Source organism: Saccopteryx bilineata, chromosome 4, assembly GCF_036850765.1.
Source record: "Saccopteryx bilineata isolate mSacBil1 chromosome 4, mSacBil1_pri_phased_curated, whole genome shotgun sequence".
NCBI lineage: Eukaryota > Metazoa > Chordata > Mammalia > Chiroptera > Emballonuridae > Saccopteryx > Saccopteryx bilineata.
In genome coordinates, this window is record NC_089493.1 from 89,500,821 (window position 1) to 89,528,163 (window position 27,343).

Here is a 27,343-nt window from a genome sequence, read left to right on the forward strand (position 1 = left end):
GAATGTGCCCATTGTGTGCCAGACACTGCTAGGCGTTACGGGGGGATAGGAATGGATATGGGTTGAATATTAGTGAGTAGAATCCTGTCTTTATTGTAAGACGCACACCCATTTCAGGGGCAGTGGGCTTCTATTGCCTGGAAAAACATAAGGCTCCAATATTCAGAGTCCCTTTACCCTAGGAAAGAAACAAAGTTTTCTTTCCTCCCCTCTTTTATATCCAGTTTCTCCTGCCCTATTTCAAAGCATTGGCGGTAAAGAGGGCATGATGGGTATTTAATATTCTGTACAGCAGAGAGAGCGTGAAGTTAGTTCATGAAACGGGTGAAGTGTGTTTTAGTGATTGAATCAAGATTCAAACTCAGAACTCTACCACAAATTTATCGCATTTTCTTATAGTGGTGAGTACCTATTAAAAGCATAATAAGAGCTACCTCTTAGGGTATTTCTAATATTTTAAAGAACTTAGAAATTCTCCTTATAGGGTTCTAAAGATATGAAAATTGGAACTCAGGTAATATAAAGATGATTGTTGTAGTATTATTTATAATCGAAAAAACATTGGAACATAATTAATTTTAGTTTTAGTTTTGTTTTGTTTGTATTTTTCTGAAGTGAGAGAAGCAGGGAGGCAGAGAGACAGACTCCCTCATGCTCCCACTGGGATCCACCTGGCAAGCCCACTAGGGGGCAATGCTCTGCCCATCTGGACCCTTGCTTCGTTGCAATCGGAGCCATTCTAGTGCCTGAGGCAGAGGCCATGGAGCTGTCCTCAGCGCCCAGGCTGACTTTGCTCCAATGGAGCCTTGGCTGCGGGAGGGGAAGAGAGAACTAGAAAGAAGGGAGAGGGGGAGGGGTGGAGAAGCGGATGGGTACTTCTCCTGTGTGCCCTGACCCGGAATGAAACCCTGGACATCCATATGCCTGGCCTACGCTCCACCAGAGCCAACCAGCAGGGCCATATATTAATTTTAAACCCAAAAAAATCTGAAAGCTCTTTAAGAAAAATAATATAACTTAATGATATAGACATATTTACTTGCAGTGCATAAAATTCTGCAAGGATTCACGAGAAACATAATATTGGGACAAATAACTTGGGTTCCAGAGGAAAGGAGTGGGAGGGAGATTGCTGAATACTATTTTGCATACTCTTACTTTAGGACCATGCTAATGTAGTACATATTAAAAAATTTAAAATTATTTAACAAAGTTTTTAAATTACAAAAATAATTAAACAGACAAAAGGACTTTTTGGCCTTGAATGCCAGTTGTTGATAGTGAAGGGCTTTTCAGCCAAGGATTAAGGCTGAGCCTTCTATGGACTGCTGAGCTGATGGTAGTGGACAGTTTGGGAACTGCAGGACAGCTTTCCAAGTAAATAATATGCATACTGCTGCCAAACACTCTGGATCTTTCCAGAAAATCCTAATTTCAGATATTCCATTCCCTGGGTCCTTAAGTATAAGTACTATGTGTTCCGAGTTTGATTCAGAAAATATAGCCAAAATTGAACTGAATCAAGTGTCTGCCACAACCTGCTATTAATAGGAAGTCAGTTACAGAACTGGGTGGGACTGAAGGGCACAAAACTAAATACATTAATGAAGAATTGTATAGGGAATGGAGATGTAAAATATAATGTTGGGAATCTGAGAAAGAATTTACAAATTGCCCTAAAGAGGTGCACAACAATTGTGTTGCCATATTCTGGTTTGGAGGGAGCTCCTGGTTACTACCCCTGTGGGCTATCTCCCTACCCCCATCCCGGTTTCCCCTCTCCCCTCCCCCACTGCAGAATGCCTTGAGTCCTAGATTCTAGTTCTGTTTTGATCTGATCTTTACCCTTCCCTCCTTGGATCCCTGTGTGTCTGCTGGAGCCAGGTTACTCTCTGTGTCCTGGACCTGACTTTCTCATTCTGGAGGCTTCCAGACAGCCATGGTTAGTGCCCGAACCTGAGAGAATGACTTCAGATGGAGGTAAGGCTGCAGGTGGCAGCGGGGAAGGTTCTTGGAGATTCAAATTTGACACTTTACCTGAGGATGATTTGAACTGACCTAGAGGGGTGGGAGAGCAGTAGACCTCACCAAAGGCATCACACTTGGGGAGGCTGAGGAAGGAGATTTAGCCATTAAGACTGGGGGTTGGGAAGGAAGAGGGCCTTCTGGCCGGCAGATCAAAGCACCTGAGAAGTGAGTGCTGAGGTATAAAGGAGGGAGGCAATTAGCAACTGGCTAGTCTGGAAGAAGGACCCCTTCGACATTTGTGTGTGGCAGGGACAGGAGTGTGTGTAGTATGTGTGACATGAAGACAGTTCAAGGGGAAGGCCCAAGTTCCTGTGTCTTCTTTAAGTAACTGGGGTTTGCTCTGGAATTTTGGCCATGAGAGAATTGAGCTGGGACCACTCTCAATGGGGGGTAGAGTGGGGTTGGGTAGAAGCCTTCTTTAGAAAAGCTGTTCAGTGGGATTATCTGTTGCTAAATCTGTAGAGAAATGTCCTCTGAAAGCTAGACTGGAAGGTACTCTAAGTACCTCTGCTCAGAGTCTCATGGCTCCTTCTAGCCTCAGAGAGGGCTTTATTTTCAGTCTAGGGAGCAGTTTACTTGATTCCCCGAGGGCCAGAGCAGGTGGGTCACTCCAGACAGGATGGGAGCTGGGGCTGCCCTGATAAGCTCTTAATTTTTCTACCTTTTGTGGAACTCGGGCCTTCAGCCCCATTTTGTTGTGTCCAAATTCCTGGCCCTCTGCTCTATACTCGAGTTGACAAGTTTGCTCATATTCTCTGTCTCCACGGTCAGGAAGTGGAAGCTGAGTGTTATTAGTTTGCCAGAGGAATATTCTTTATAAGGGGGATGAAAGTAGCATGAAATTGGACAGATGAGCTATTATTATTATAAAAAGTCCCAGGAGACAGGTGTCCTGATTAATAAGGTGACCAACTTTTTTACAATGAAAAGGAGAACAAAAATAAATTGAAGAAAACAACATCATAAATAATAGAAACAGCCTGACCTGTGGTGGCGCAGTGGATAAAGCGTCAACCTAGAAACACTGAGGTTGCCGGTTCAAAACCCTGGGCTTGCCTGGTCAAGGCACATATGGGAGTTGATGCTTCCTGCTCCTCCCCCTTCTCTCTCTCTCTCTCTCTCTCTCTCAATCTCTCTCTCTCTCTATCTATCTCCCCTCTCCTCTCTAAAATGAATAAATAAATAAAAATTTAAAAACAAACAAACAAACAAACAAAATAATAGAAACATTTTATTCATTGCAACAATAATACACTATAATATGATAAATGCATACTAAAAACATTTGTAATATTTTATATTGTAATTATGCTTATATGCCTATTAATTTTTAATAATAATTGTAAGGAAAAAAACTACTCATTTAGTAAAACTAAATATCAAACAAAAGCACTAATTTGGAGTGATATTCGGGTATATTTATTGTTTTATAATTTAAAAAAATCTGTTTTATGCAACTATTTAATCAAAATGCATTATTAATATATGGTTTTAGGTTAGATTTCCACTTTAAAACTCGAATTTTGAGAAAATACTTGTAAATAAAATTATACATATTTAGAAATTATTAAATAGATAATGAATTAATAAAACATGAGTTGTGCTTCCTGTCTATGATTGAATATTCACTGGGAAAGAAATAATCGTGAGTCTACAATGTCATATGTGCCTTGTCATGTTTCAGTAAGAAGTACACCAAGCCATTTGTGCACTCGGTATATCACGCGCTCTCTCACGATCTCTCGTGCAGAGTGCGTGCGTCTCATAATTGGTCTCACCGCACTGTACTGATTCTTTTTTTTTTTTTTTACAGGGACAGAGAGAGAGTCAGATAGAGGGATAGATAGGGACAAACAGGAACGGAGAGAGATGAGAAGCATCAATCATCAGTTTTCGTTGTGACACCGTAGTTGTTCATTGATTGCTTTCTCATATGTGCCATGACCGCGGGCCTTCAGCAGACTGAGTAACCCCCCGCTAGAGCCAGTGACCTTGGGTCCATGCTAGCGAGCTTTTTGCTCAAGCCAGATGAGCCCGTGCTCAAGCTGGCAACCCCAGGGTCTCGAACCTGGGTCCTTCCGCATCCCAGTCGGACGCTCTATCCACTGCGCCACCGCCTGGTCAGGCTTTTTTTTTTTTTTTTTTTTTTTTTTTTTTACTGTACTGATTCTTGACGAATCATTATGTCAAATACAGATACGTCACATCACACGCAATGGATCAACTCTGCATCAATCGAATACGGACTTTTACAGATTAGTCTTCCAATATCAAAAAGAAGGACAAGTAGGAGGACACTTTTCAAGGGAGGATGGAACTTACAAAAGAAGGACTGTCCTCCTTAAGGGAGGACGATTGGTCACCTTATGATTAAGTTATGTTTTATGTGTTTATCCTTGGTCTCTTTGACTAGAGCCCATATAGCTCCTCCTTAGCAAATACTGTTTCAGACTTTATTGTCAGTGCCTTGTCCTTGGTGGATCCTAAATTTCTGATAGCAGCTCCAAGCCGAAGGATCACAGATACTCTATCTGCTTCTCCAAATTTTTAACATGAGCAGCAGCTACTTACAGCTCTGGAAAACTCTTCTTCCCACTCTGCCCCACCCTCGGCCATTTCCTGGCCTTTATCCCTAGTCATTCCTGGCTATTATATAACAAAGTTTCTGAGAGCCAAACATTTAATCCACACCCCCTTCTCATGGGAACAGCACTTCTGTGAGTGGCAGGGACCACAGAGCTGCTGAAAGGAGGAGGGTTCAGGTGGTTTGAGTGAATTTGGAATATGTTGGAGTAAGAGGCGTACCACCTGTATGCTGGGTTGGATGTGTTTTGGAGTCTGAGCTCTTGGGGCCAAGAGTCATTGCAACTTCTCTAGCGCAATAATTTTCAATTGGGAGTAAGGGACATCAAAATCACTTGGGGGGGGTAATTTGCAAACTATACAAGTTCCTCCTTCACATCCTTTTCTTTACCTGTAGAGCTCTGATTCCTTAAGGACTAAAGTGGAATTCTGATAACCCAGTTTCTAGTCTGCTTTCTCCTATTCCATTCCCTCTTTTTCTTTTGTCTCAACAGCATCTCGATTGTCTGGACCAGATATGACCATGAAACCTGGCACTGCCCTGTCTCCTTTCAGTGCGCTTGGCATTCCCCCACCTGCTCCTGGCCCAGCAGACCAACCATCCTGGGAGCTGCCTCCACAGCCCCCCATGCCTTCAGCTTTCTCTCCAGGCAACCCTCTGATGCTCTCTGCTTTCCCCAATCCATTGCTGGTGACAGGGGATGGGGGCCCTGGACACAGTAGGGCTGAAGCTGGCAAGATCATTGTCAAAGTCAAAACAGAAGGGGGTGCAGTGGACCCTTCTCAAACTCAGAACTTTATCCTTACTCAGAGTGCTTACAATTGGATCGCCTCAGGTGCTCCCTCTGGTGGCCCTGAAGGTCCGCCCCCTCAATTTGTGACAGCCTCTAACATGCTGACCCTTCTGCCCACTGAGGCTGTTGGGGTGAGCCAGGAAAGCCTCCCAGACCTTGCTGCTCAGGTTCTACCACCAGCTGCCCAACTGGCCCCCATTTTGTCCCTGGAAAAGGCTTGGCCAGGGCCACATGGGGCAACCAGAGAAGAAGATCTGGCAGTGGCCCAATCTAAGCCAGCACTAGGTGGCCTCTCCTGTACCTCCAAGGGTGTTTATGAGAACTTCCGACGCTGGCAGAGCTACAAAGCCTTGGCCCGGAGACACTTATCCCAAAGTCCTGATGCAGAAGCTCTTTCCTGCTTTCTTATGTAAGTTGGGAGACCTGAGATGAATTATTCTAAGGCGGGCTTTGGGATGGACAAAAGAGGTTAGGCTATGTAGGAATACTTGAGGGCAAGTCATGAGGGTAATGAAGATAATGACCTTTATCCATGGTGTCTTCTCTCAAGTGATGCTCACACCTCTGGGTTCAGGAAGCATTATTATGGTAATCCTCATTTATAGATGAGAAGACTGAAGCTCAGAGAGGTTTCCTGTCATAAAAGTGTGGAGAAATGATTGGAACATAGGTCTTTGACACCAAGTGCCAGGGTCCTCTGGTTCTATTTTAACACCTTTGAAAACTTAGTTGAGCCACCCAAACCTGCAGCATGAGGAATGCTGGGGTCTGGCCCATTCTTGTGGGAGGGGAGGACATTGTGGGGCCAGGCAAAGGACCTTCTGAGTATCTCCTTCCACCACCCCTCTATTATATTCAGGGGATTCACGTTGACTGGGGAGGCTGTAGAGCTTGTTTAGTGGTTAAGGGCCTAGGCTCTATCACCCCCTAGATCTGTGATCTTGGGCTCGACACTTCATATCTTTGCCCTCATTTTCTCAGCTGGAAAGGGGATGATTATACCTACTATCTCAGAGGGTTGCTGAGATGATGAAATGAGTTAATAGATGTGAGGTGCTTAGCAGTGTGGTTGGCACAGAGAATGCTTAACTAAATGGTAGCTGCTGCTGTTATTATTATTATTATATAAAAAAAGGCATCTAGCAGAGGAAAAGAACTCACAAAGAGCCAAAATCTTTTGCTTGAGTATGAGTGGATGCTTAGCCAAGGATGCCAGGTCATGGGCTGTCTCTTGTGTTTATAAAGTAGCATCATTGGCTATATGGGATATTTTCTCATTTTCCCACCCAGACCTGTTGCCTCTCTCCACTACACTGTATATGTATCCTCAACATTTTCTGTAAACCATTACATAACACATACCACATTATACTAGATTAAAAAAATTACATGTTGTCCCTCCAGTGGCTGACTCTTAAAGGAATCTTCACTTCCACTCTGACTCTGGCGTGAATAAAGAGGCTCCCACAAATAACTGAGTATAGCTCATCTTACCCACTCCCTTTCTTTGGACAGTTCTGGGTTCTCTCTCGGAGGCTGGCAGGCTGAACTTCTAACTCTTGAGCTAGCACTGCTTTTGGTCCTGGCCTAATCTTGCTGTCCATATTCAGGTCCTATAGGCAGGGTCTCCCTCGAAGTGCAGTCCAGACCCTCTGCAACAGTTACCTGGGGAGCTGGTAAAATGCTCTCAGTTCTGGACTCTGGGGGCACTGGAATCCATATTTATAACAGGCTTCACTGGGTGATCCTAGGCACAGTAATGCTTGAGGACTCGTTTCAGGGAGGCAAAAATGAATCACAGACAGTTTAAAGAGTATTGATATCTTACCGCCTGTGAGGGGTATCCTGGAAGCAACAAAACAAAACATTTAAAAAACCAACAAATAAAAACACCACAAGCCTATTTTTATAATGAAACTTATTTTAATAAGATGAGTGCTTTCTTCTGAATGTTTAGTTAAGGAAAGCACTGTGAGAATTAAGGGTAGTTGATTTCAAAAGATGGGGTGAAGAATCCTGTTTGATTTTGTGTGAGATCTATAAATTTCAGTGGGAAGAAAGGCCAGGATGGCCAATGAATGGATGGGTAATTTGGGAGGTCTGGAAGCCCAATCAGAAGTGGGACATGTTGGGAGTGAAGGGCATGTTAGATCTGATGAGGAGCTGGATGTGTGTAGATATTAGGACAGTGTCAGGACAGATGGGTGGGGGGGGGGCACACCTGTAGACTGTGACTGACCCAATGGGATTTTAGCCCAGTGCTTCGTTCCCTGGCCCGGCTAAAGCCCACTATGACCCTGGAAGAAGGACTGCCCAGGGCTGTGCAGGAGTGGGATCGCACCAGCAACTATGACCGGATGATCTTTTATGAGATGGCAGAAAAGTAAGTCAGAGGGACGCTTATTCTCCTGATGGTGGGCTGTGTGGCTGGGAGGGTTAGGGGGCTGGTGAGAGAGGCTTGAATCTGCATGTGTGGGTGTTTATTAAAGGGGATGCTAGGAGGAGGGGTGCTGCCTAGGATAGGGTCTCCTGGAGCCTTGTTGCTTCTGCTTCCCTCGTGACTCTTGAGTGTTTCTGTCTTATCTCCTCTTGGAAGCTCTCCCTTTTCCAGATCTTGAGTTATATAAGGGCCCTGATATTGAAGCTCTTAGGATGGGATTGGAACTTACTCAGTGTAAAAATTCCATGCTGAAGGAATCTAGCAATGAGCAGGTAAGCCCTACTAGACAGGGCCTGTACCATCTCACCGGCCACGTAGCGAAGCGTCTAATGCTGCAGACCTCGGGACCACCTCTCTTCTGGAAATAGTGGCGCAGAAACCAGTTATCCCTGTCATCCCAGGGAAGGGCTGGTTCTTGAAGAGGTTGGTCAGGGGAAGCCAGGGTCCTGGATGTCCAGAGTGGTCTCCTGGCTCATATCCCCTATTTCTCCATGATGACCTCTTTCCTCCACACTTAGCTGCCACTTTGTCCTCCAAATTTTCTGGACCCACACATATTTACCCTTTCAGGACCCAGCCCCAGCCTTAGGAGCCTGGGAGGTCTGCATCGGCTTTGGGTGAGAACTGCCTTGAATAACAGCCCCAGGCCCTGCTTTAGGATTTCAGCCATTGTAGGCAAGGACAGAGGAGGCCTTGAGGGGAGGCCTGTTTGTGGGACCCCCCATGCTGTGGCATCGGCTGATTGAATTCAACAAGTCTGTATTAATTGCTGTTCTATACCTTTGGTGATGCTGCATGAGATGGGGCATGAAAAAGAAGGGAAAGCAATAACTCTGCCATCGAGGAGCTTACAAGCTCTACATTGTTCACCGTCTTAACAAGCTTCCTAAGTGAAGACTGCTTGAGGTTTTCTCAGAACTGCTATTTAGTCATCTGTGAGCAGCTCCCTCCTGGCATCTGGGTTCCTGATGGGTCTGGCCTCAGCACTGCCCGGGTCTTCTTGATCCTCTGCAGGTTCATGGAATTTGAGGCCGAGGAAATGCAGAACCAGAACACGCAGCTGATAAATGGGTCCCAGGGTCTGCCTCCTGCAGCCCCTCTGAAACTTGATCCTGATCCTCCAGGGCCCCAGGGCCCCGAGGTTTGCCAGCAGCCAGGTAAGGCTACCCAGTTCTAACCGAAATGTGCACCAGAGGCTCACAGGGAGGGGGGATACAGAAACCAGCCATGGGCTGGGGAAGGAATTGCCCCTGGTTCTGCCACTTTCCCTCCAGGGAGTGGCATTTGATGTTCCAAAAAGGAGAAATATGGGAGGTTGGGTTCTCAAACTAGGTATTGATCTTGGCCAAGTAAACCAACTGCTCTCTCACATAATACCTTATATGCCTAAGAAATGGGGGCTGGATTAGGGAACTCAGAATTTCAAGGTTTCCAAGATTCTTCATACAGTAATTTTCTCTGAGACCACCCCCCAGCTCCGTACTCATTGCCCACGGCAGGGTGGCCTGATCCAGCCTGCAGCCATTTCAGTGTTCTCTCGTGAGGTTGGGAGGCAGAGCCATTGTCTCTATGCCACTTTCTATTTCTCCTTTTCATCTTGTCCCTTAGTGTACATTCCCAAGAAGGCGGCCTCCAAGGCTCGGACCAGCCGCAGGCAGCGACGCAAACCCCAGAGGCCTCCAGTTCCTGAGGCACCCAAGGAGATCCCACCCGAAGCCGTGAAAGAGTATACTGACATCATGGAAGGGCTGGTGGGGAGCCACTGGGCCACTGGGGAGTCAGATGCAAGACAGGACGAGGAAGAACAGCAGCAGGAGGAAGGGATGTATCCAGATCCAGATCTCCTGAGCTACATCGATGAGCTGTGTTCTCAGGAGGTCTTTGTTTCCAAGGTGGGCTGGGCCTGGATGTCTGGTTTCTAGCAATTCCTAGGGTGGGAACCCCAGGGGAACCAAAGATCTAGGGTTCTGCCTGAGACAGTTAAAAACTAGGCTCTATTCTGTACTGAGAACTGTGTGTGCATGTATGTACACGTGTAAAGTGTGTAGCTGGTGGTGGTCATGGTTTATAAAAATTGGGGTGGGGCCTGACCAGGCGGTGGCGCGGTGGATAGAGCATCGGACTGGGGTCGGACGACCTAGGTTCGAGACCCTGAGGTCGCCAGCTTGAGTGTGGGCTCATCTGGATTGAGCAAAGCTCACCAGCTTGGACCCAAGGTCACTGGCTCCAGCAAGGGGTTACTTGGTCTGCTGAAAGCCTGCGGTCAAGGCACATATGAGAAGCAATCAATGAACTAAGGTGCCGCAACAAAAAAAATGATTGATGCTTCTCATCTCTCTCCGTTCCTGTCTGTCTGTCCCTATCTATCCCTCTCTCTGACTCTCTGTCTCTGTAAAAAAAAAAAAAAAAAAAAAAATTGGGGTGGGGTGGCTTATGGCTTCTCTAGAGCCTCTTTGGCTCACAAGTCTGACCTGTCAGACTCATGTCACTTTTCCTTCTGTTGCCTAGGTGGAGGCTGTTATTCATCCTCGATTTCTGGCAGATCTACTGTCCCCAGAACAGCAGAGGGACCCCTTGGCATTAGTGGAGGAGCTGGAGCAAGAAGAACGACTCAGTCTCGCCCAGGTAAGCCTGAGGGGTAAGGAATATCAGAACAAGCGGCTCACATGATTTTAGCTAATCCTACCCTGCCTTGGATGGTGTGACTTCTGGAGATGAACAGCTTCAGAACTGGGCTTCAGGTACTGAACAGTAGGTAAGGGATTGTGGACATGCAGAAAAAGGAAAGTATAAGATCTCAAAGCATGGGAATAAGGCCCATGAAGGCGGAAAAGAGCTACAGTATGTTTTTAATACTGTCAAGTAAGCCACTTGCTTGCCTTCTCTGCCCTGCCCATCCACTCAGCCACCCCTCCACAATAAATGTGTAGCACACTATTTCTCCATTCTCCTTCCAGCTGGTCCAGAAGCGGCTCCTGGCCTTGGAGGAAGAGGATGCAGAAGCGTCTCCAAGTTGCAATGGACCTCAAATGGACTCAAGTCCTTCTGTTTCTGATGAGGAGGATGATGGGGGTGAGCGGCTTCGGCCCTCACCTGGGCTTCGGGTGGCTGGGGGCCCTGTTTGCCTTGGGAAGGCTGCTTCTCCAGGAAAACGGGCAAGAGAAATGCATGGTGGGCAGGAACGAGCCCTAGATGACCCAAGGTGTATGTGCAAAGATGGGGACAGTCTGCCATCCCCCAGCAGCTGGGACTTGCACATGGAACTTGCAGCTCCACAGGGAACTCGAGGCCCCTTAGGTACAGAAAAAGGAAGGCCTGGGAGGGATACAAACGAGACATCCCTACATCAGGATGACTGCCTGGGAGGTGCTGGGTCCCCTCGGCACTCCCTGGTGGCTGATGGGACTTTTGAGGCTCTGTCCCTTTGCTGGCAGGAAGGCCCTCAGCTCGAGATAGTTCCCATTTTGGATGTTGGGCTTGCAGAGCCAGCTTCTCTGCAGGGACAGAGGTTAGAAACGCCAGTCCTGGGATTGGTGACAGAACAACAGGGAGGGGGTCTTGGCGGGCTGCCTGAAGGGGAGGAGCTGTTATCAGCACCCCAAGAAGGCTCTTCAGGAGTCATGTGGGGAGATGTCAGAGGTCCTCCTATGTTTCAGAGTTATGAGCAGAGCCCTTCCCCTCAAGCAGCTGGGGACAGGGAGGATGGGGCCTCTTTCAGTCCAGGACTTTGGCTCAGCAGTGAGCTCAATGCCATAGGCTTAGAGTTGCCCTTACAAGTAGAGGAGGTCACAGGGAACTTCCATGATGGGTTATGTGTACCTGAGCATGCAGGAGGCTGCCAAGCACTGGACTCCAGAAACCACATTTCCCTGGGTCCTGGAGAAACCACAGCACCTGGGGATGTGGGAAGCAGCGCAATTCCCTATGGAGGCACAGATGCCACAGTTGCCCTAGAAAAGAGAAACTATATCCTGGCCTTGAGGCTTAAAGAAAATAGAGAACAGCATGGTGAGACGGTCCAGGATCCCAGTGATATGTGGGCTGAAGGCTGCCCTCCATTGCTGGAAAGCACTGTTGATACCTCCATACTGGTTTCCAAAGAAACCGTCCTGCCCGTGTGTCAAGGCAATATTGTCATCCTGGGGACCCAGGATGCCTCCTCCTTCCCTGAGGCCAGCCAAGAGGCAGGGAGCAGAGGCAGTTCCATTTCTCTGTTGGCAACCCCAGATCACAGCAACATACTAGATGTTAGAGATGGCTGTGGCCTCCAGCTAGGGGTCAGTGAGGATACCTGCCCACTAAATTTTAATTCTTATGACCCCCAAGGACCAGGCAGGGAGGACACTGATTTATTTAAAGACCTTACTCCCTTACCAGGGAATCAAGAGTCTTACGCACATCGGACCCTCAAATCAACATCTTCTCCCCAGGGCCTTGGAAGAACCTCCCCTCGATGGGAAACCAAGAGTGCCTTAATTCTGAAGGAAGCCTCTCCTCGTCCTGAACCATGCAGTTCAGCAGGTGGGGCCAAAGGAGAGGAGGAGGAGGAGGGGGAGGATGATGATGAGGAACTCTCTAGCTTTGCCTACCTCTTGGCCTCTAAACTGAACCTCTCGCCGAGGTGGCCTCCTCGCAGTCCTCACCCGGCTTCAGGCCTGTCCACCACAGGAGGTCAGGGGGTCCAGGAAGCCTCCCACTCCCTCCCTGCTGAGGCGAGAGGCCCCGGCCAACCCCCATGTCCTGTCGCCAAGTCTGAGAAGCGAGCTCTAGGGACAGGTTCAGTCCTTGCTAAAAAGGGGCCCTCCTCGGGAGCAGAACTTAAAGTCTCTGGGGAGAAACCCCTTGCTCGACCCGCACAGCCTTGTAAAAGGCGTCGTGACAGTGTGGGCACAGGCAGAAGGAAGAAACGACGTGGCCAGTAGGGAGCGGCAGGACCTTCTCTCCCTCTGCCAGTCCCTGAAGCCAGGGCCACTTGAATGATTTCACCCCAGTGGCACACAAACCTGAGACTTGTTCTCGGTCCTATTTTGTAGTTCTGCAAAAGTGGTTGGTGTGGAGAGGAAGGTCACACTAGCTAGGTTGGAGGTGATGCCCTGGTGGGAGGCGAGGGTGAAGTACCTCTGGAAGTTGAATGGAAAAAGAATCAAAAAAGTTTTGTTGTTGGAAAATAACTCAATGTGCTCGTTTGTATTCATTTATTGTTTCCTAGATGGGGTAAGATGCTCTAAAGATAGGATATGGGGTGGTCTTGATTTCTACAGATTAACACCTTTCCAGCCTTTTGCCTTGTTTAGGCTCCCTGATAAACCTCAACACTGAGAAGTCTTCAGTGAGACTTCGTCCCGCCCCTCATCAAAGTGGGACTTGGGTGTTGGGTGTTGGGAAGGCTTCTCTGGACAGCCTGTCATTATCTGTCTCCCTTTAAAAGTCTATTTGGGAAGATGGTTTTTCTTTTTTGTATCCTGGAATAAGTATCTAATTTTCTAAATCTAATTTTCCATAATTGTGTCTAGACACAGCACCTTTCTTTAGAAGGGTCCGGTTTTCTTCTTTAAAAAGAGGCTGGACAGGCCCTGGCCGGTTGGCTCAGTGGTAGAGCGTCGGCCTGGCGTGCAGGAGTCCCGGGTTCGATTCCCGGCCAGGGCACACAGGAGAGGCGCCCATCTGCTTCTCCACCCCTCCCCCTCTTCTTCCTCTCTGTCTCTTTCTTCCCTTCCCACAGCCGAGGCTCCATTGGAACAAAGATGGCCCGGGTGCTGGGGATGGCTCCTTGGCCTCTGCCCCAGGCGCTAGACTGGCTCTGGTCACAACAGAGCGACGCCCTGGCGGGGCAGAGCATTGCCCCCTGGTGGGCGTGCCGGGTGGATCCCGGTCGGGTGCATGCAGGAGTCTGTCTGACTGTCTCTTCCCATTTCCAGCTTCAGAAAAATAAAAAAAAAAAAAAAAAAAGAAAAAGAAAAAAAAAAAGAGGCTGGACAGAAGGGACTTAAATGTCCTCAATTCATCCATGAGAGAAAAACCCTCTTGAGTGGTTGTTCTGAGCTGCAGAGAGGAGGCATCAATTTTAATAGGATTACTATTAACCCTTTGAGTAGTGAGTTATTTTCATGCTCGCTGACCGCCAGGAGTGAGTTTTTCTTTCTTTCAAAAAATGAAATTCTTTAGTTTTATTAACTTAAAATCATGTTTGTTTGATAACCAATTTGTGGAAACAAGAAAAACATAAATTTGCCTTTTTTTAATGTTGCCTTACACATTTTTAAAATAAATCAATCATACTCTGGATGGTGAGGAGGTACGAGGGTGTACATGAACGTTTGTACTACTCAAAGGGTTAAATATGGACTGGTAGTTAGCTATTTTTTAATCTCTAATGAGGACAGAACAAAAGGGAATAGGCTGAAAAGAGGTTCATGAGGAGGCCTGTTAAAATGTGCATATATAGGGCATGACAACAGGAGGAAAGGATCTGAGAACTGCAGGAGTTGTGTGTAGAAAAGCACCCTATCCAGCTGGAAGTGAGGAGGATTCATCCATCTCTGGACAAGAGCACTGACCTTGTCCAATGGGCAGCCGGCAACTTGTAAGCCCTTTCCTTCCCTGCTAATGATATCATCAATGTGACCGAGCTTCATATTTTTTTAAATAGATATAGATATATTTATATTTATATATAAAATAGTTTCTTACAAAAACCCCAAACACAAAATGAAAATCAACTTAAAAAACAACAACAAACAATAACAAAATGTCAAGCAGGAGCAGAGAGGGCTTGAGGCCCAGGGTTGCCCCTGGCTGCCCTGAATCTGCAGGGCAGATGCGAGCTGGGGAGGTGGAGGCGCTCAGTCACCCTTTGGCTTGGGCGCGTGCACAGTCCCGTTAGCCAGAGCAGTGGGGCTGCCTGGGGATGAGGCATCTGGTGTGTGGGAGGGGCGCAGGTAGGTGCTGAAGAGCTTCCTGTGGAGTGGGTCACGGAGGGAGAAGTCCTGGAACTGACCTGGACAGGTAAGAGTGAGATGGAGAAAGTAAAATGTTCTGAAGAGAGGAAGCAGGCACCCTGCTCTTTACTCAGAATTGGTTTGTCTTGTCCCTCTCATCTCTGCTTCACTTCTCAAATTCAAATTGATGTCCGTTCTGCCTTCCTAGCCAGTTCTTCCTATTCTCACCTCTCAGGTGTTCTGATCCCTGACAATGGCCACCAGCCCTTGTTCCCTCCCAGCCCAGTGCCCCGAATGCCCACGTGGGCTGAGAAGGCAATGACTCACAGAGGGAGAGGCCTTGGCGGGGTCCTGCCTGGCACAGCTCGGCATGCAAAGTCTCGGCAGCAGGGCGAGGTGACCCCAGCAGCAGGTGCAGGATGGTGCTGAAGCCATTTCTGCACAGCAGGTGGCCGGGCCCCTCTGCTTGCTCCTCAGCAAACAGCTGGGAGAGAAAGGGATACAAGTCAAGCCTTCTTATAACATCGCTCCGCACACTCCTGAAGGTCTGCCTGACAGGCTCCTCCCCTTTCAAGAATGCAAAGGACAGGCATTCCCTGCCCCCTGGGTTCTTTCTGCAGGAGAATTCTAACTTTACAGCTGCTGCCCTCTTCTTGTTCCCAGCACGCCTCAAAGCAGACAGCAGGGATCTGCAGTTGGTGGCACTGGGGAGGATACTAAGCACCTACTATCTAGAAGCTACTGGTAACAGTACACCACATAGTCTTCTGGGTCGAGTGAGCATTGCCATTATGTCCCCTCTTCCCCCAACCCCTTGGTACCTGAAAGGCCAGGCGAGTCAGCTCCTCTAGGCCTGTGCTCCCATCCAGAGCTGCCAATGCAAGAGCCACATCTCGGAAGTCCACCAAACCACTGGCATCCTGGAGTGTGAAAGAGAAACCAGGGCGGTGCGGGGACCAACCCTGCATCCTCCCTCTTGCTCTGGATTTTGGCTCCTCCCTCTTCTGACCTATCATTGAGGGTATTCCTGGCCCCCAAGCTGGAAAAACTGGTTCTCTCCTGGCTAATCCTATGTGGGAGAACTGGTCCAACAGACTAAAAGGGGGCCACTGGCATAATTTCGTATAAAAAGCCCAAGAAAGATGCCCACCAGCGCTATGGGGGAACCATGACACGTGGGCTTTGGTTATCTTCGGTTACAGGGTAAGTGGGGAAGCGCCTTTCAGGGGAGGTCTGCCCAATCTAAGAAATCAACACACGTGGTCACTCTGTCCCTTCAGAGGACGGTGAGAGCTACGATCTGCATCATCTTTCATAAAAAGTAGAGCTTCTTGGGACTTCTGGTGGTTGTTCACAAACATTAAGGATCTCCAAAATCAATCTTATAATTTGACAGGAAAACCTGGTTAAGTCCCAGAAAACAGATGGTTTGCCAAGATTCTCGAGAAAGTTCAGAAATTCTCCACACAAACTGTGAGTCATTTTTAAAAATTTGCCCAAGTACTGCAATACTTCTGGGTCTCAAACTCTTAACCATCTAACCTGTCCAGAATTCTCCCCTTCATGTCACCTTCCCACTTAACCTTCATGACTTTTCTCTGAAACCCTCACGCACTACCTCACAGGGTCCTATGAACCCTTGCCTTGGCCGATCTCTAAAGCACCTTTGGAAATTTATGGACCTCTCTGACCAATTATTTCTCCATCGTTCCACCCTACAACGATTAAAGCATTGCTCTATGACGTAATGGAGACTCTATATAAAAAAATGAATTCCCCAGGCAGGCATCTCTGACAACAGCTGTTAGAACATCCAGCACAGAGTTCAAATTGGCCATTTAATGCGACTGACATGGCCGTTCGCATATTATCCTTATATGCTGAGCTCTGTGCTCTTCGTACCAGCTCCTTTACCTTCTGGAAGTAGCTAAAGGCATCAGCCACAGTCTGAGGGTCGGAGAGCTGTAGCTGTCTGGCAAACTCGTCCTGGTTGATCATTCGACTCTGGCTCGGTTCTGCCCCAGTGTCCACACAGCCAGGAGACAGCCTACAGTGGAAGTGTTGAAGGCAGAGAGTGACTCAGTTTCTTCTTGGGCACCCCACCCAGCAGGACCTGGGCCCCAGCCTCAACAGCTTTTTTGTTTTTTTTGTTTTTTTTTGTTTTTTTTTGTTTTTTTTTGTTTGTTTGTTTTTTTTCTGAAGCTGGAAACAGGGAGAGACAGTCAGACAGACTCTCGCATGCGCCCGACCGGGATCCACCCGGCACGCCCACCAGGGGCGAAGCTCTGCCCACCAGGGGGCGATGCTCTGCCCATCCTGGGCGTCGCCATGTTGCGACCAGAGCCACTCTAGCGCCTGGGGCAGAGGCCACAGAGCCATCCCCAGCGCCCGGGCCATCTTTGCTCCAATGGAGCCTTGGCTGCGGGAGGGGAAGAGAGAGACAGAGAGGAAGGCGCGGCGGAGGGGTGGAGAAGCAAATGGGCGCTTCTCCTATGTGCCCTGGCCGGGAATTGAACCCGGGTCCTCCGCACGCCCAACAGCTTTTCAGCGCAGGTACATCTGCTGGTTTTCTCAGATATGCTCTGACTCATAGCCCGTTGACAGCCATTCTTACTCTTTTCACTGGGCTAACTACATATCTTTCCTTTTCTTTTTCCTCCTTTTTTCTCCATTATCTTTTAAAAAGTTCCTCTATCTTCCCACATTTTTTTCTTTAAGACTTTCCTGCCTCCTTCACATTTCTCCCTTTTCTTCCTATTCCTTTTCTCTGTCTATACATGACACTGCCTGTCCGCTCACCTTCAAGGTTACTTACCCAGCCTTGCGAAGAACCCTTCCAAGTTCCCAGAGCTGTGGCTCCAACGCTACCTTCAGCCGGCCTACCACAATTACAGGCAGGCTCCCTACAAACTCGCACTCAGTGGCTGGAATGCCCAGGGCCCTGCAGGATAAAGAGGGATGGAATGCAGTGGGAACCAGGCAGAAGAATCTTCTGAGGTTTCATTACTGACTGACTTCTGACTAGGGAGAGGGCATTAGGCTCCTTTAACACCCCCCCTTCCACCTACCTAGTTCCAGCTCTCCAATAGCCCTTTCCACTCCTCCATCTTTGCCTCAAAATCTCAGCCCTCCACCCCATCTTGTGGTTCCTTTGCTCAGTATATTTGCTCCAGGAACACTCACTGTGCCATAACCCGCTGGACATTGTTGGCATACAGGGTGGGGTCCCTGCTCTCCTCTGGGCTGGGGCGGTACACAGGGAGGAACTGCAACACACACACACTTGTCATCAGGATCTCAAAGCCAGGGTGACCACTCCCACCCTCTTTCCCCAAAGCTTCAGGGGTCAGTGGAGGCCCTTCCTCCCACCCCACCCACAGGGTTATACCTCCACATCCACGATGCTGCAGGGCTGAGAGGCTGTGAGCCAAAGAACTTTGAGTCTAAGAGAAAAGAGACTTCAGATACAATACTCACTAATCTCTCCCCATGAGCTCCTCCCACCCAGAACAGGGGAGTGGGAAATTTTTGCTGATATGAAAACAGACTCCTAGCCAGCTGGGAAATGTACTCTTGGAAGATAGAGGGAAGGGCCAGAAAGGTGGGAGGGAGAGTGAGAAGCTTTGCAGGGATGTGCCAGAGGAAGAACTGCAGGTGGGAGGATATTTGAGTAACTGGGTAAAGGGCGAGAGGCAAGTCTGATGGTGGTGGTTCTCAAGAAGGGACGACTGAGGCAGAAAATCACTTAGAAACAGGAAAGTAATTTAAAAGGAACTATAACCAGAGCAGGAATGATTAGGGAGGATAGCTGAAAGCACTTCCAGATCACAATGGGAGATCAGAACAAAAGAGTGGGAAACAGGCATCTCCTTCTCTAGAGTTCTCTCATCCAAGAAGGAAGGGTCGGTGGCCTTGTCTGGAGATTGAAAGATGGCAGGAATTCTGTGGTGGACCCTGCTCTCCACCCTCACCCCAAGACCACCAGAACTCACACTCCAGGGCCCCTCCATGCCCAGCTGGTGGTGTCCTATGGGAGAAACAGAGGTCAGGGTAGAAAGGCATTACTTTTCTTCCCTGGAACTGGCCAATTCCCTGAGCAGAGGCCCTGACCCCGCCCTGGCCCGATCCCCACATGCACATCCCATCACGGCACTGTTTTCACCCATGAGGGTGAATTCATGCTCCCCCTCCCCCCTGTCTTGAACTAAGACTCACCAGACTGTTGGGGTAGCGGATGAGAACGGGCTGCACAGGGACCCCTGCGATGAAGGCTCCTAAATCCCATTTCCACCCCCACCCCCCAGGCAGAGGTTAGTACGTGGAGGTAGCTAGAGGGCATGAAGTATAGGGGTCTGGGACAGTTCTCAAATAAGTTCTGGCCTTGCTCCATGTTATTTGCAATTTTCTCTGACTTCTTGAGATTTTTCAATATCAGGGAGTTTCCTGTCTCCCATTCTTCCCATACCCCTCCACTTCTTGGGTTATTCCAGAGTTCCTCTTCAAACCCGAGGCTCCTTTTTCCTACAGCCCTACCACCTACTTTCGTTTTATTCACCTGGTTTGAATTTAAGCAAAGCCTTCTTGTTGGAACAGGTGCCCTCAGGAAAGAATAGGACCTGGGGAAAAAACCAGAATGAGGTGTGGCAGGTGGAAAGAGAGAGGAAAGAGAAGCTGCTTTAGGAGCACAGAAAAGGTGACGAGAGTGTCTTAAGACCCTTACCTACCTGGGGCCACTTGCCTCCTGAGGTTGCGCGCCTTCGGACTTCCTCCACCACTCTGCGCCGGGAAGCGGGGTCATGCCGGGACACGAGGATGGCTTGGTTGAAGCGAAGAAGGGCTGGGGTCCAGAGAGGACACAAGAAACCTCTTGGTTCCTACCTTGGGCATTAAATCCCACAGCCTCCCCTCTTCCTTCAACAGTGGGAGATGCACCTCAATTATCTCTTTGCCCTGAGGATCCTCCTTTTATCTTACCTTGTTCTTTTAGGGAACTGACCAGAGCCCCCTAAGCCCCAACCTTCAGAGTCTTAAGAGGTGGGTTCACAAATGGTGTTAATTTGCATTTCATTTGCCCATATCAGTCAATCTCTTCTAACTTCCTCCCTGTAACCTTGAGGTCAGTTCTTCTCTTCAGAGTGTATCCATCTGATTCCTGTCTTTTTTGCCCATAGTTGTAATCTCTCCCCTTTACCCTTCTTCAAGTCTCTCACCTCCAATGACAGGCACAGAAAGGTTCTCAGCTCGGGACACAACCTTGGGCAGGTCACAGGGCAGCAGAACAATGGGGTCAAAGAAAGTAGAGTGTGGGGCAGCAACAAGGACAGGGGCTTGGAGGCAAGAGGCCCGCTGGCCCCGAACACGAATCCGGAGGAAGCCCAGGAGGAAAAAGAGCAGGCGGCTGAGGCCCAGCACCCCGTTGTGGCACACAGTCCTGCAGGGCAAGGCAGGGCGTCAGTGGAGGCAGAGTCTGACCCTCACGTACCCCCAGGCTCAGGCACCTGGGAGAGCAGATGCCCTTCTTTTGCACTCTATTACACTGGCCAAGGGGTGGGAGTCTCAGGGCACATTACTTAGTGCTGAGGTCCTGGGTATCAGGTCTGGGCCTGGATGACTCATCTCACCTTGCCAGGCTGGGTACCAGAGCTCCAGAACCCTCCCTCCTGTTCTTCTCAAAGAAGGAGCAGAATAAACAGCAGGAAACAGAAGTGAGAAGTAGGGAGTCTGGAGGCTGATCCCCACTTACTTCCTCCATCCTGTAAGTGGCTCCTGAAGCTGCTCCTCAGAAAGACCAGCTACTTGCAGCCAGGCAAAGGGCCAGAGGAGAAAGAGGACGATAAAAGCCAGAAGCACTCGGATGGGGGCCAGAAGTGCCCCTAGGAGGCAGAACTGCAGAGGGTGGGAGAGAATGCCACTTCAGGGCTGGGAGAGGCTCCCTCCAAAGCCTCCAGTTTCCCACAAGGATGGACCCAGGAGCAGAGAGCCACCACCCACTATAGATTGGGCGAGAGGTAGTGTAGGAATGGGAGACTGAGTTGGCATCCAAGGTGGGATGAATATATCAATGAGAACAGTGGTTAAAAGATTAATAGCATCAGGAGCCTCACTATCGTATCTTTCAGTTGGTCCCCATCTCACCTATAAAATCGAATGTCATAAAATGCATCTAGAACCTGGGGAGGCTGTTAGGGGATTTAATGATAACCCATGTGAACGCGCCCAGCACAGTGCTTGATGTGCACTAGCATATAGTTCCTCCTCACCCACGTCCCATTCCATAAATAGCGCCTAGGTCCAACAGAAGCCAGGAGAATGGTTCTTTCCAATCTGAGCCTACCAGGCAGATGGCTGGGACACACAGAGATCCACTTTTCAGGCCACAGGCTAGTCTCTAGTTCTGCCCGACAGTACTCCCCTAGTAATGGGGGATGGGGGAAGAGAAGAGCTCAGCCCTACTCCAAAGGACGGGTTGCCAGGAGCCAGGGTGACTCCAAGGGCTGCCCAGAAGAGAGTGCAGGTAAACAAACTGAGCCGAGCCCCAGGAGCTCACCTCCGGGGAGGTGATGGCAGCGGAAACCTTGAACACTCCCCACACAACTCATCAGTTCCGCTAGGCTGGTGCGACCCTGCACTTCCTGTTGCCAACCCCCTTCTCAACCCCCGCCCCCCAAACCAGGAGGTGCTGCAGTGCGGGTGCGGGGGGGGGAGTAGTGGAAAGAGGGGGGGCGTTAGAAGGGCACAGGGGCACAGACTCCGGGCCCAGGAACCCGTTTCCTTCAATGCCTCGGAGAATTCAGCACGCCCCTGCCCCCACCCCCGGCTTTCCGTAGCCTTCAACTACATCCTAGACCGAGACCATCGGCCTCCGCAGGATGTAATCCGCATTCCCCAGTGTCCTCCATCTCCCCTACCCCTGGCTCCCCTGCAGTCCCCCATCCTCACCTGGCCAATTCTTCACACCTTGCGCGTCCTCTCCAGGACTCCTAGCTCACCCCCCACCACCCCCACGTGCGCATCCCCGGACTCATGCCCTGCAAGCCTCTCACCCACCTCCTTTCCGGATCCCCATCCCCATGTTTGCCAGGGTTCTAAACGGCCTCCTTTTTCTATCCCCACGAGTCCTCCCGACGTCCCCCGCCCACACCTTACCTTAATCCTCTGGAGGCGGGAGAGGTGTAACTCATGAACGAACGGGTTGGGGAGCGCTGAGGGTACGGATGTGGGCTCGAGGGGGACGCAGTCCCCGGGACTTCCCTGGCTCATAGCGGCGGGAGGAGGTGGGAGGCCGGCGTCCCGGCCGCTGCCCCCGGCCCCGCTCTGCAGAGCAGCAGCTGCGGCTGCAGCGGCGCGGCGGCAGCGCTCTGGCCCCGGCCCCGCCTGGTGCGGGGCGCCGAGGGGCGGGGAGCAGGCGGCGCGGCCCGGCCGCGTTGTCAGGGAGCCGGCCGAGGGGCGGGGCTTCCAGCGCCCGGGTGCCCCTGCTCCTCCGCGCCTGCCGCTGTGTCCGCAGCCCCTCCGGCCATTGTTCCGCGGCGGCCGGATGCGGATGCCCTCTGGCTTGGCCCTCTGGGCGTTCCTCTCGACAGTCCGGCAGCCGCCTTCCCAAAGGCTTCCCACGGGAGCCGGTTTGGGACTTCGAGGTGGGCACGTAGCCGCGATCGCCTTTCGACCGGGCTCGCGCGATCAGGTCACCTTGCGGACGTAGATTGGGGTGGAGCCCTTCGGCGGACGGGAATGGAAGCGTGGGTGCGCGGTGCGCGGAGACCGACAACTCGGGGGCGAGGCGGGGTCCAGCTCTCGCTCGCTGTCGTTGCTGCCTTTCGGATGCAGACCATCTTGCCTTCCTGGTCCGGGCTATGCCATCGCGTGAGGACTTGAGGCGCCCGCGCCCTCTGGCGGCCACGGTGTGCCTCACACCTTTCCGCATCCGCGTCCAGCCTGTGCTAGGCAGGGTCGTTTGTTCTAGTGTGAGGATTCCTTGAAACCACGAGTCGCCAGCAATCCTCAAGAGGCCAGCCCACATGCTTCCCACGAGCTGACAAGCTAGGGTGGGGAGGGGCAGTGGGAACCGGAAAGCTGGAATGACCCCAAAGGCCACCTTGTTTTTCCATCTAGTGTCTCTTTTCTATTCCTGTCTCCCACTCTCTAACTCTGAGTGAGAGGGCAAATATCCTTCATCCCCAAACTTCCTCACTATCCTAGAAAACTCATAAACTGGTCAGCCCCTGGTTGTCAGGTGACATCAGAAAGTTGGGTAGACTTTGAGACCCACAGCAAGTTATGCAATCAGAAGATAATGCCCTTGCCAAGAGGGGAATCGGAGTATTGTGTGGGGAAAGCTGCCTTCGTTTCACCATGTTTGATTTCTCTCTTCTGCAACCCTGTCAGTCACCACTTCGTGAGGGTAGTGAGGATAATGACAGATCAATGGGCAGCTGGTCATTGGGTACCATTACTCTTTTGTTGGAAGGGGTATCAGGCAAAAGCCAGAAGCCACTCTACTATGTCCAGACCTCCTTCCTTGCCCCATAATTGACCCACTTACATTTCCCGCTTGTATCGGTAAGAAGAGAGCAGTCAGCATTCTCTGAGAAATAAAAGGATATCTTAGTCAAGATTTGTTTCTTAAAAATTTTTAGAGAAGATTCCATTGCTCTCTTTTTCCTATCTTGAAATTAATAGTAATTTTCAGCTTTGAGATGTCATTGACATACAACCTAAGTTTAAGATGTACAATGTGATGATTAGATACATGTGTATCTTTTACCTACATTTTAAGGGAGGGCATGTTTCTGTATATTTTGGGTTTTCCAGGTAGTTTCAACAGTTTTATAATTTATTTTTAAATTAAGGCAATTTATTCAATGCATAAAGACACATAATTTGCTTTTAGGCCTTGAATATTTTACATAACTTATTTAAAACCATACCAGGAGGAGTTACTAAACTTAGGACTCAGATGAACTAACAAGCAAAATAGAGACAGAATCATTGAGAGCAGGCTGACAGCTGTCGGGGTGGGGTGGGGCTGAGTAAGGGGGAGTGAGGGATTGAGCAAAAAAGGAAAAAAAGAAAAAACTCATGGACACAGACAGCAGTGTGGTGATTGTGGGGTGGGGCAAAGGATGTGGGGGGGAGGTAAAAGAGGGTAAAGGGGGCATAAATGGTGATGGATGGAGACAATTTGGGATGATGAATACACAATACAGTGTTCACATGATGTGTTGTAGAATTGTGCACCTGAAACCTACATAATTTAGTTAACCAGTGTTACCCTAGTAAATTCAATAAAAAGGAAAAAAACTCATGTTGTAATAATAATTATATGCAAATTACTAGGCAATTACATTATGGATAACCACATACTATTGATATATAGAGAAAGTTTTGATACTAACTTCTAATTCTCTGGAACTAATGAAAACCCTTAGACAGTATGTCTAGTGTGGATTTTTATTTTCCATCATTTGTTTTTTCATCTTTCATGTCTCTTGAAATGTTCTTTTTTTTTTTTTTTTAAATTTTTATTTTATTTTATTTATTCATTTTAGAGAGGAGAGAGAGAGAGGAGAGAGAGAGAGAGAAGGGGGGAGGAGCTGGAAGCATCAACTCCCATATGTGCCTTGACCAGGCAAGCCCAGGGTTTCGAACCGGCAACCTCAGCATTTCCAGGTCGACGCTTTATCCACTGTGCCACCACAGGTCAGGCCGAAATGTTCTTGCTCCTTGCTACTCTCTGCCAGGTTGCTACTTCATTGTCTCATTGATTTCTTATCATTGATTGCAAAGCCATCTCAGTCTTTGTGGCAATTTTAAATATTTTAAATAAGTCTTTGTTAACTTTTTGCTACAATGTGCTTGCTATTAGCTGCTTATTGCCAAGGAAAAGTTTATTTTTGTTTTTGCCCTTCTACTTGCCTTTTTCTAATTAAGAGAGGCTCTTGTATAATTCATTCTGCCAGTGCTGATGGGCCAGAGGTTTCATACATCTGTCTTCTTTGTAGAGTAATTCTTTGGATTTGTAGTATATATGTTGGTTTTCTCTCTCCTTTTCTCCTTAACAGGATTCTGATTTCGTTCCCGTATCTAGCTGCCCCCTTGCCCATTTGCCTCAGGGGCAACCTGGTTGGGTGGAACCCATGTGAATTAGTCATTTTCTCAGAGACTAATTTGGAATGAATGTGTGACTCTGGACAATGAAACATGATGGAAAATCTGCCAAGGATTTTCTGGAAAGTTTCCTTACTCTTCACAAGATTGCCTTACAAATTAACATTCTCTTCTTATCTTCTTGATGTTTCTGAATGTGACACTTATGACTCCTGGGCCATTTTGCAATTGCCCTGAAGATCAGCTATCACCAGGATGGCCAAGTGGTGAGATGTGAAGAATCTGGATCTTTGGTGACAGAATTGAACCTCTGAACAAACCAATTTGAAGTCTGAAGTACTTCTGGACCTCTTGTTATATGAAAAAAATATATGTTTTTTGCTCCTTAAGCTAGTTGGAGTCAGAGGTTTTCTTATGTGCAAAAATCCATTGTATTAGTTTTCTGTTGCTGTGTAAAAAATTGCCATATAATTAGCAGCTTAAAACAGTCTTCACCTATTATCACAGTTTCTCGCGGTCAGAAATCCAGACACAGCCTAGCTAGGTCATCTGCTTGGGGTCTCACAAGGCTGAAATCAAGGTGTTGGCAGGGCCATGCTCTTTCCTGGTGGCTTGACTAGGGAAGAATCTGCTTCCAGGTCTTAGTTGTTGGCAGAATTCATTTCCTTGAGGCTGTAGATTTTGTGGCAACTTGATTCTGATAGCCAGCGCCAGAGGATGTCTGACATCCATACTCTCTGTGAGCACTACAGGGGGAAAGGGCTCACATGATTAAATCAGGCCCTCCCAGGGTAATAATGCCTTTGATGAACTCAAAGTTAACTAATTAGGGAACAGAGATCTTAACTGCATCTGCAAAACCCAGTCACCTTTGCTATTTAATCATGTGAGTGATATCACCTCAGCCATATTCTATTGTTAGAAACAAGTTACAGGTTAGGCCTGAACTCAAGGGGAGGGACTTATACAAAGGCATGTATACTAATCACAGGGCCAACGTAGTGTGTGTCCACTATACTTACTAACTGATTCAGGGTCCAGGATGAAGATTATTTCCCTATTGTGGAGAAATACATTCTTTTTTCATGAGTAAAAGTAAAATTCATCTCTTGTTCAGGGTTTATTGTTTAACCATTTTACACTCTCAGTGACATGAGTGATACTGAAATGCAGATAGGAACAAACGGTCTTAGAGTATAACAAAGGGAACAACTAAGTAGATCATGATGTCTCATGAGAGACTTTACTAAAGAGGGTCATTTGCTTTAGGTTTATTTTTTTATTATTTTATTTTATTTTAGTGTGAGAGAGAGGGAGGGAGGGAGAGGGACAGACAGGGACAGACAGGAAGGGAGAGAGATGAGAAGTATTAGTTCATAGTTGCAGCCCCTTATTCATTGATGCAGTTATTCATTGATGGCTTTCTCATATGTGCCTTGGTTGGGGGACTCCAGCCGAGCCAGTGACCCCTTGCTCAAGCCAGCGACCTTTGAGCTCAAGCCATCGACCATGGGTTTATGTCTATGACCCTACGCTAAAAGCCAGCGATCCCATGCTAAAGCCGGCAACCCCACGCTCAAGCCAGTGAGCCCATACTCAAGCTGGTGACTTCAGGGTTTTGAACCTGGGCCCTCAGCATTCTAGGCTGACACTCTCTCCACTGTGCAATCACCTGGTCAGACTGAATTAGGTCTTGATGAAGAAGTAGTTGTAAAGAAATTGGGGAGGGCCTGACCAGGCAGTGGCACAGTGGATAGAGCATCGGACTGGGATGCAGAGGACCCAGGTTCAAGACTCCGAGGTCATCAGCTTGAGTGCAGGCTCATCTGGTTAGAGCAAAGCTCACAAACTTGTACCCAAGGTTGCTGGCTTGAGCAAGGGGTTACTCAGTCTGCTGTAGCCCCACGGTCAAGGCACATATGAGAAAGCAATCAATGAACAACTAAGGTTTCGCAACGAAAAACTAATGATTGATGCTTCTCATCTCTCTCCATTCCTGTCTGTCCCTATCTATCCCTCTCTCTGACTCTCTCTCTAAAAAAAAAAAAAAAAGAAAGAAATTGGGGAGGAACAAATTAGACAGAAATAGAAGTACTTAGTCACAGATAGAAGAAGGTTAATGAGGGTATGAATGCACCCATGTGATCAGGTGGCAGGGAAGAGAATGATAGGCGATTAGGATTGGGAGGAGATTGAGGGATATTGTAAAATCTTTAAAATATTCTAAATAAGTTGTACTTGACTCTACTTCTAGAAAAGAGTAAGGCAAAGACAGAGATATGTCAGTGTTCTGTGGAAGTTCCATATACATCTGTTGAGTAATATGTATAATCATACATTGTGTGGTTATGTAGATATTATGAGTTCTATTATTTATTCAACTTTCAGGTAATATTTAGCATTTATACAGATTTCCAGACTCCTTGGAATTACTCCATTCAATAGTGTCTCTAGTA

The 27,343-nt window shown here is 48.4% G+C and overlaps 2 protein-coding genes across 2 annotated transcripts; one reads left to right on the plus strand and one right to left on the minus strand.

Annotated features, from left to right (window-relative positions):
• Positions 1-1,949: 1,949 nt before the first annotated feature.
• Positions 1,950-12,767, plus strand: NUTM1 (NUT midline carcinoma family member 1). Its single transcript, XM_066276700.1, has 7 exons — positions 1,950-1,980; positions 5,106-5,814; positions 7,660-7,788; positions 8,860-9,002; positions 9,454-9,737; positions 10,354-10,470; positions 10,803-12,767. Exons 1-7 carry the CDS (start codon positions 1,965-1,967, stop codon positions 12,765-12,767), a joined length of 3,363 nt encoding a protein of 1,120 aa, XP_066132797.1. The 5' UTR covers positions 1,950-1,964.
• Positions 12,768-13,931: 1,164 nt separating this feature from the next.
• LPCAT4 (lysophosphatidylcholine acyltransferase 4) lies at positions 13,932-22,161 on the minus strand. Its single transcript, XM_066277242.1, has 14 exons — positions 21,930-22,161; positions 20,527-20,669; positions 19,994-20,214; positions 19,508-19,620; positions 19,339-19,399; positions 18,999-19,057; positions 18,776-18,810; positions 18,172-18,226; positions 17,967-18,049; positions 17,599-17,724; positions 16,698-16,830; positions 15,605-15,703; positions 15,111-15,267; positions 13,932-14,842 (listed from the first exon to the last, which is right to left on the minus strand). The coding sequence occupies exons 1-14, from the start codon at positions 22,041-22,043 to the stop codon at positions 14,688-14,690; spliced, it is 1,554 nt and encodes a 517-aa protein (XP_066133339.1). The 5' UTR covers positions 22,044-22,161; the 3' UTR covers positions 13,932-14,687.
• Positions 22,162-27,343: the final 5,182 nt, after the last annotated feature.

Bases quoted from the DNA above. Each gene is read 5' to 3' on its own strand.
- NUTM1 (XM_066276700.1), top strand. The intron at 9,003-9,453 runs GTAAGGCTACCC...CTTGTCCCTTAG, and splicing joins CGAGGTTTGCCAGCAGCCAG to TGTACATTCCCAAGAAGGCG. The intron at 10,471-10,802 runs GTAAGCCTGAGG...TTCTCCTTCCAG, and splicing joins AACGACTCAGTCTCGCCCAG to CTGGTCCAGAAGCGGCTCCT.
- LPCAT4 (XM_066277242.1), bottom strand. From the start codon at position 22,043: ATGAGCCAGGGAAGTCCCGGGGACTGCGTCCCCCTCGAGCCCACATCC. The intron at 18,811-18,998 runs GTGAGTCTTAGT...TTTCTCCCATAG, and splicing joins TCCGCTACCCCAACAGTCTG to GACACCACCAGCTGGGCATG. The intron at 15,704-16,697 runs GTAAAGGAGCTG...TTCACACTCCAG, and splicing joins CCTTTAGCTACTTCCAGAAG to GATGCCAGTGGTTTGGTGGA.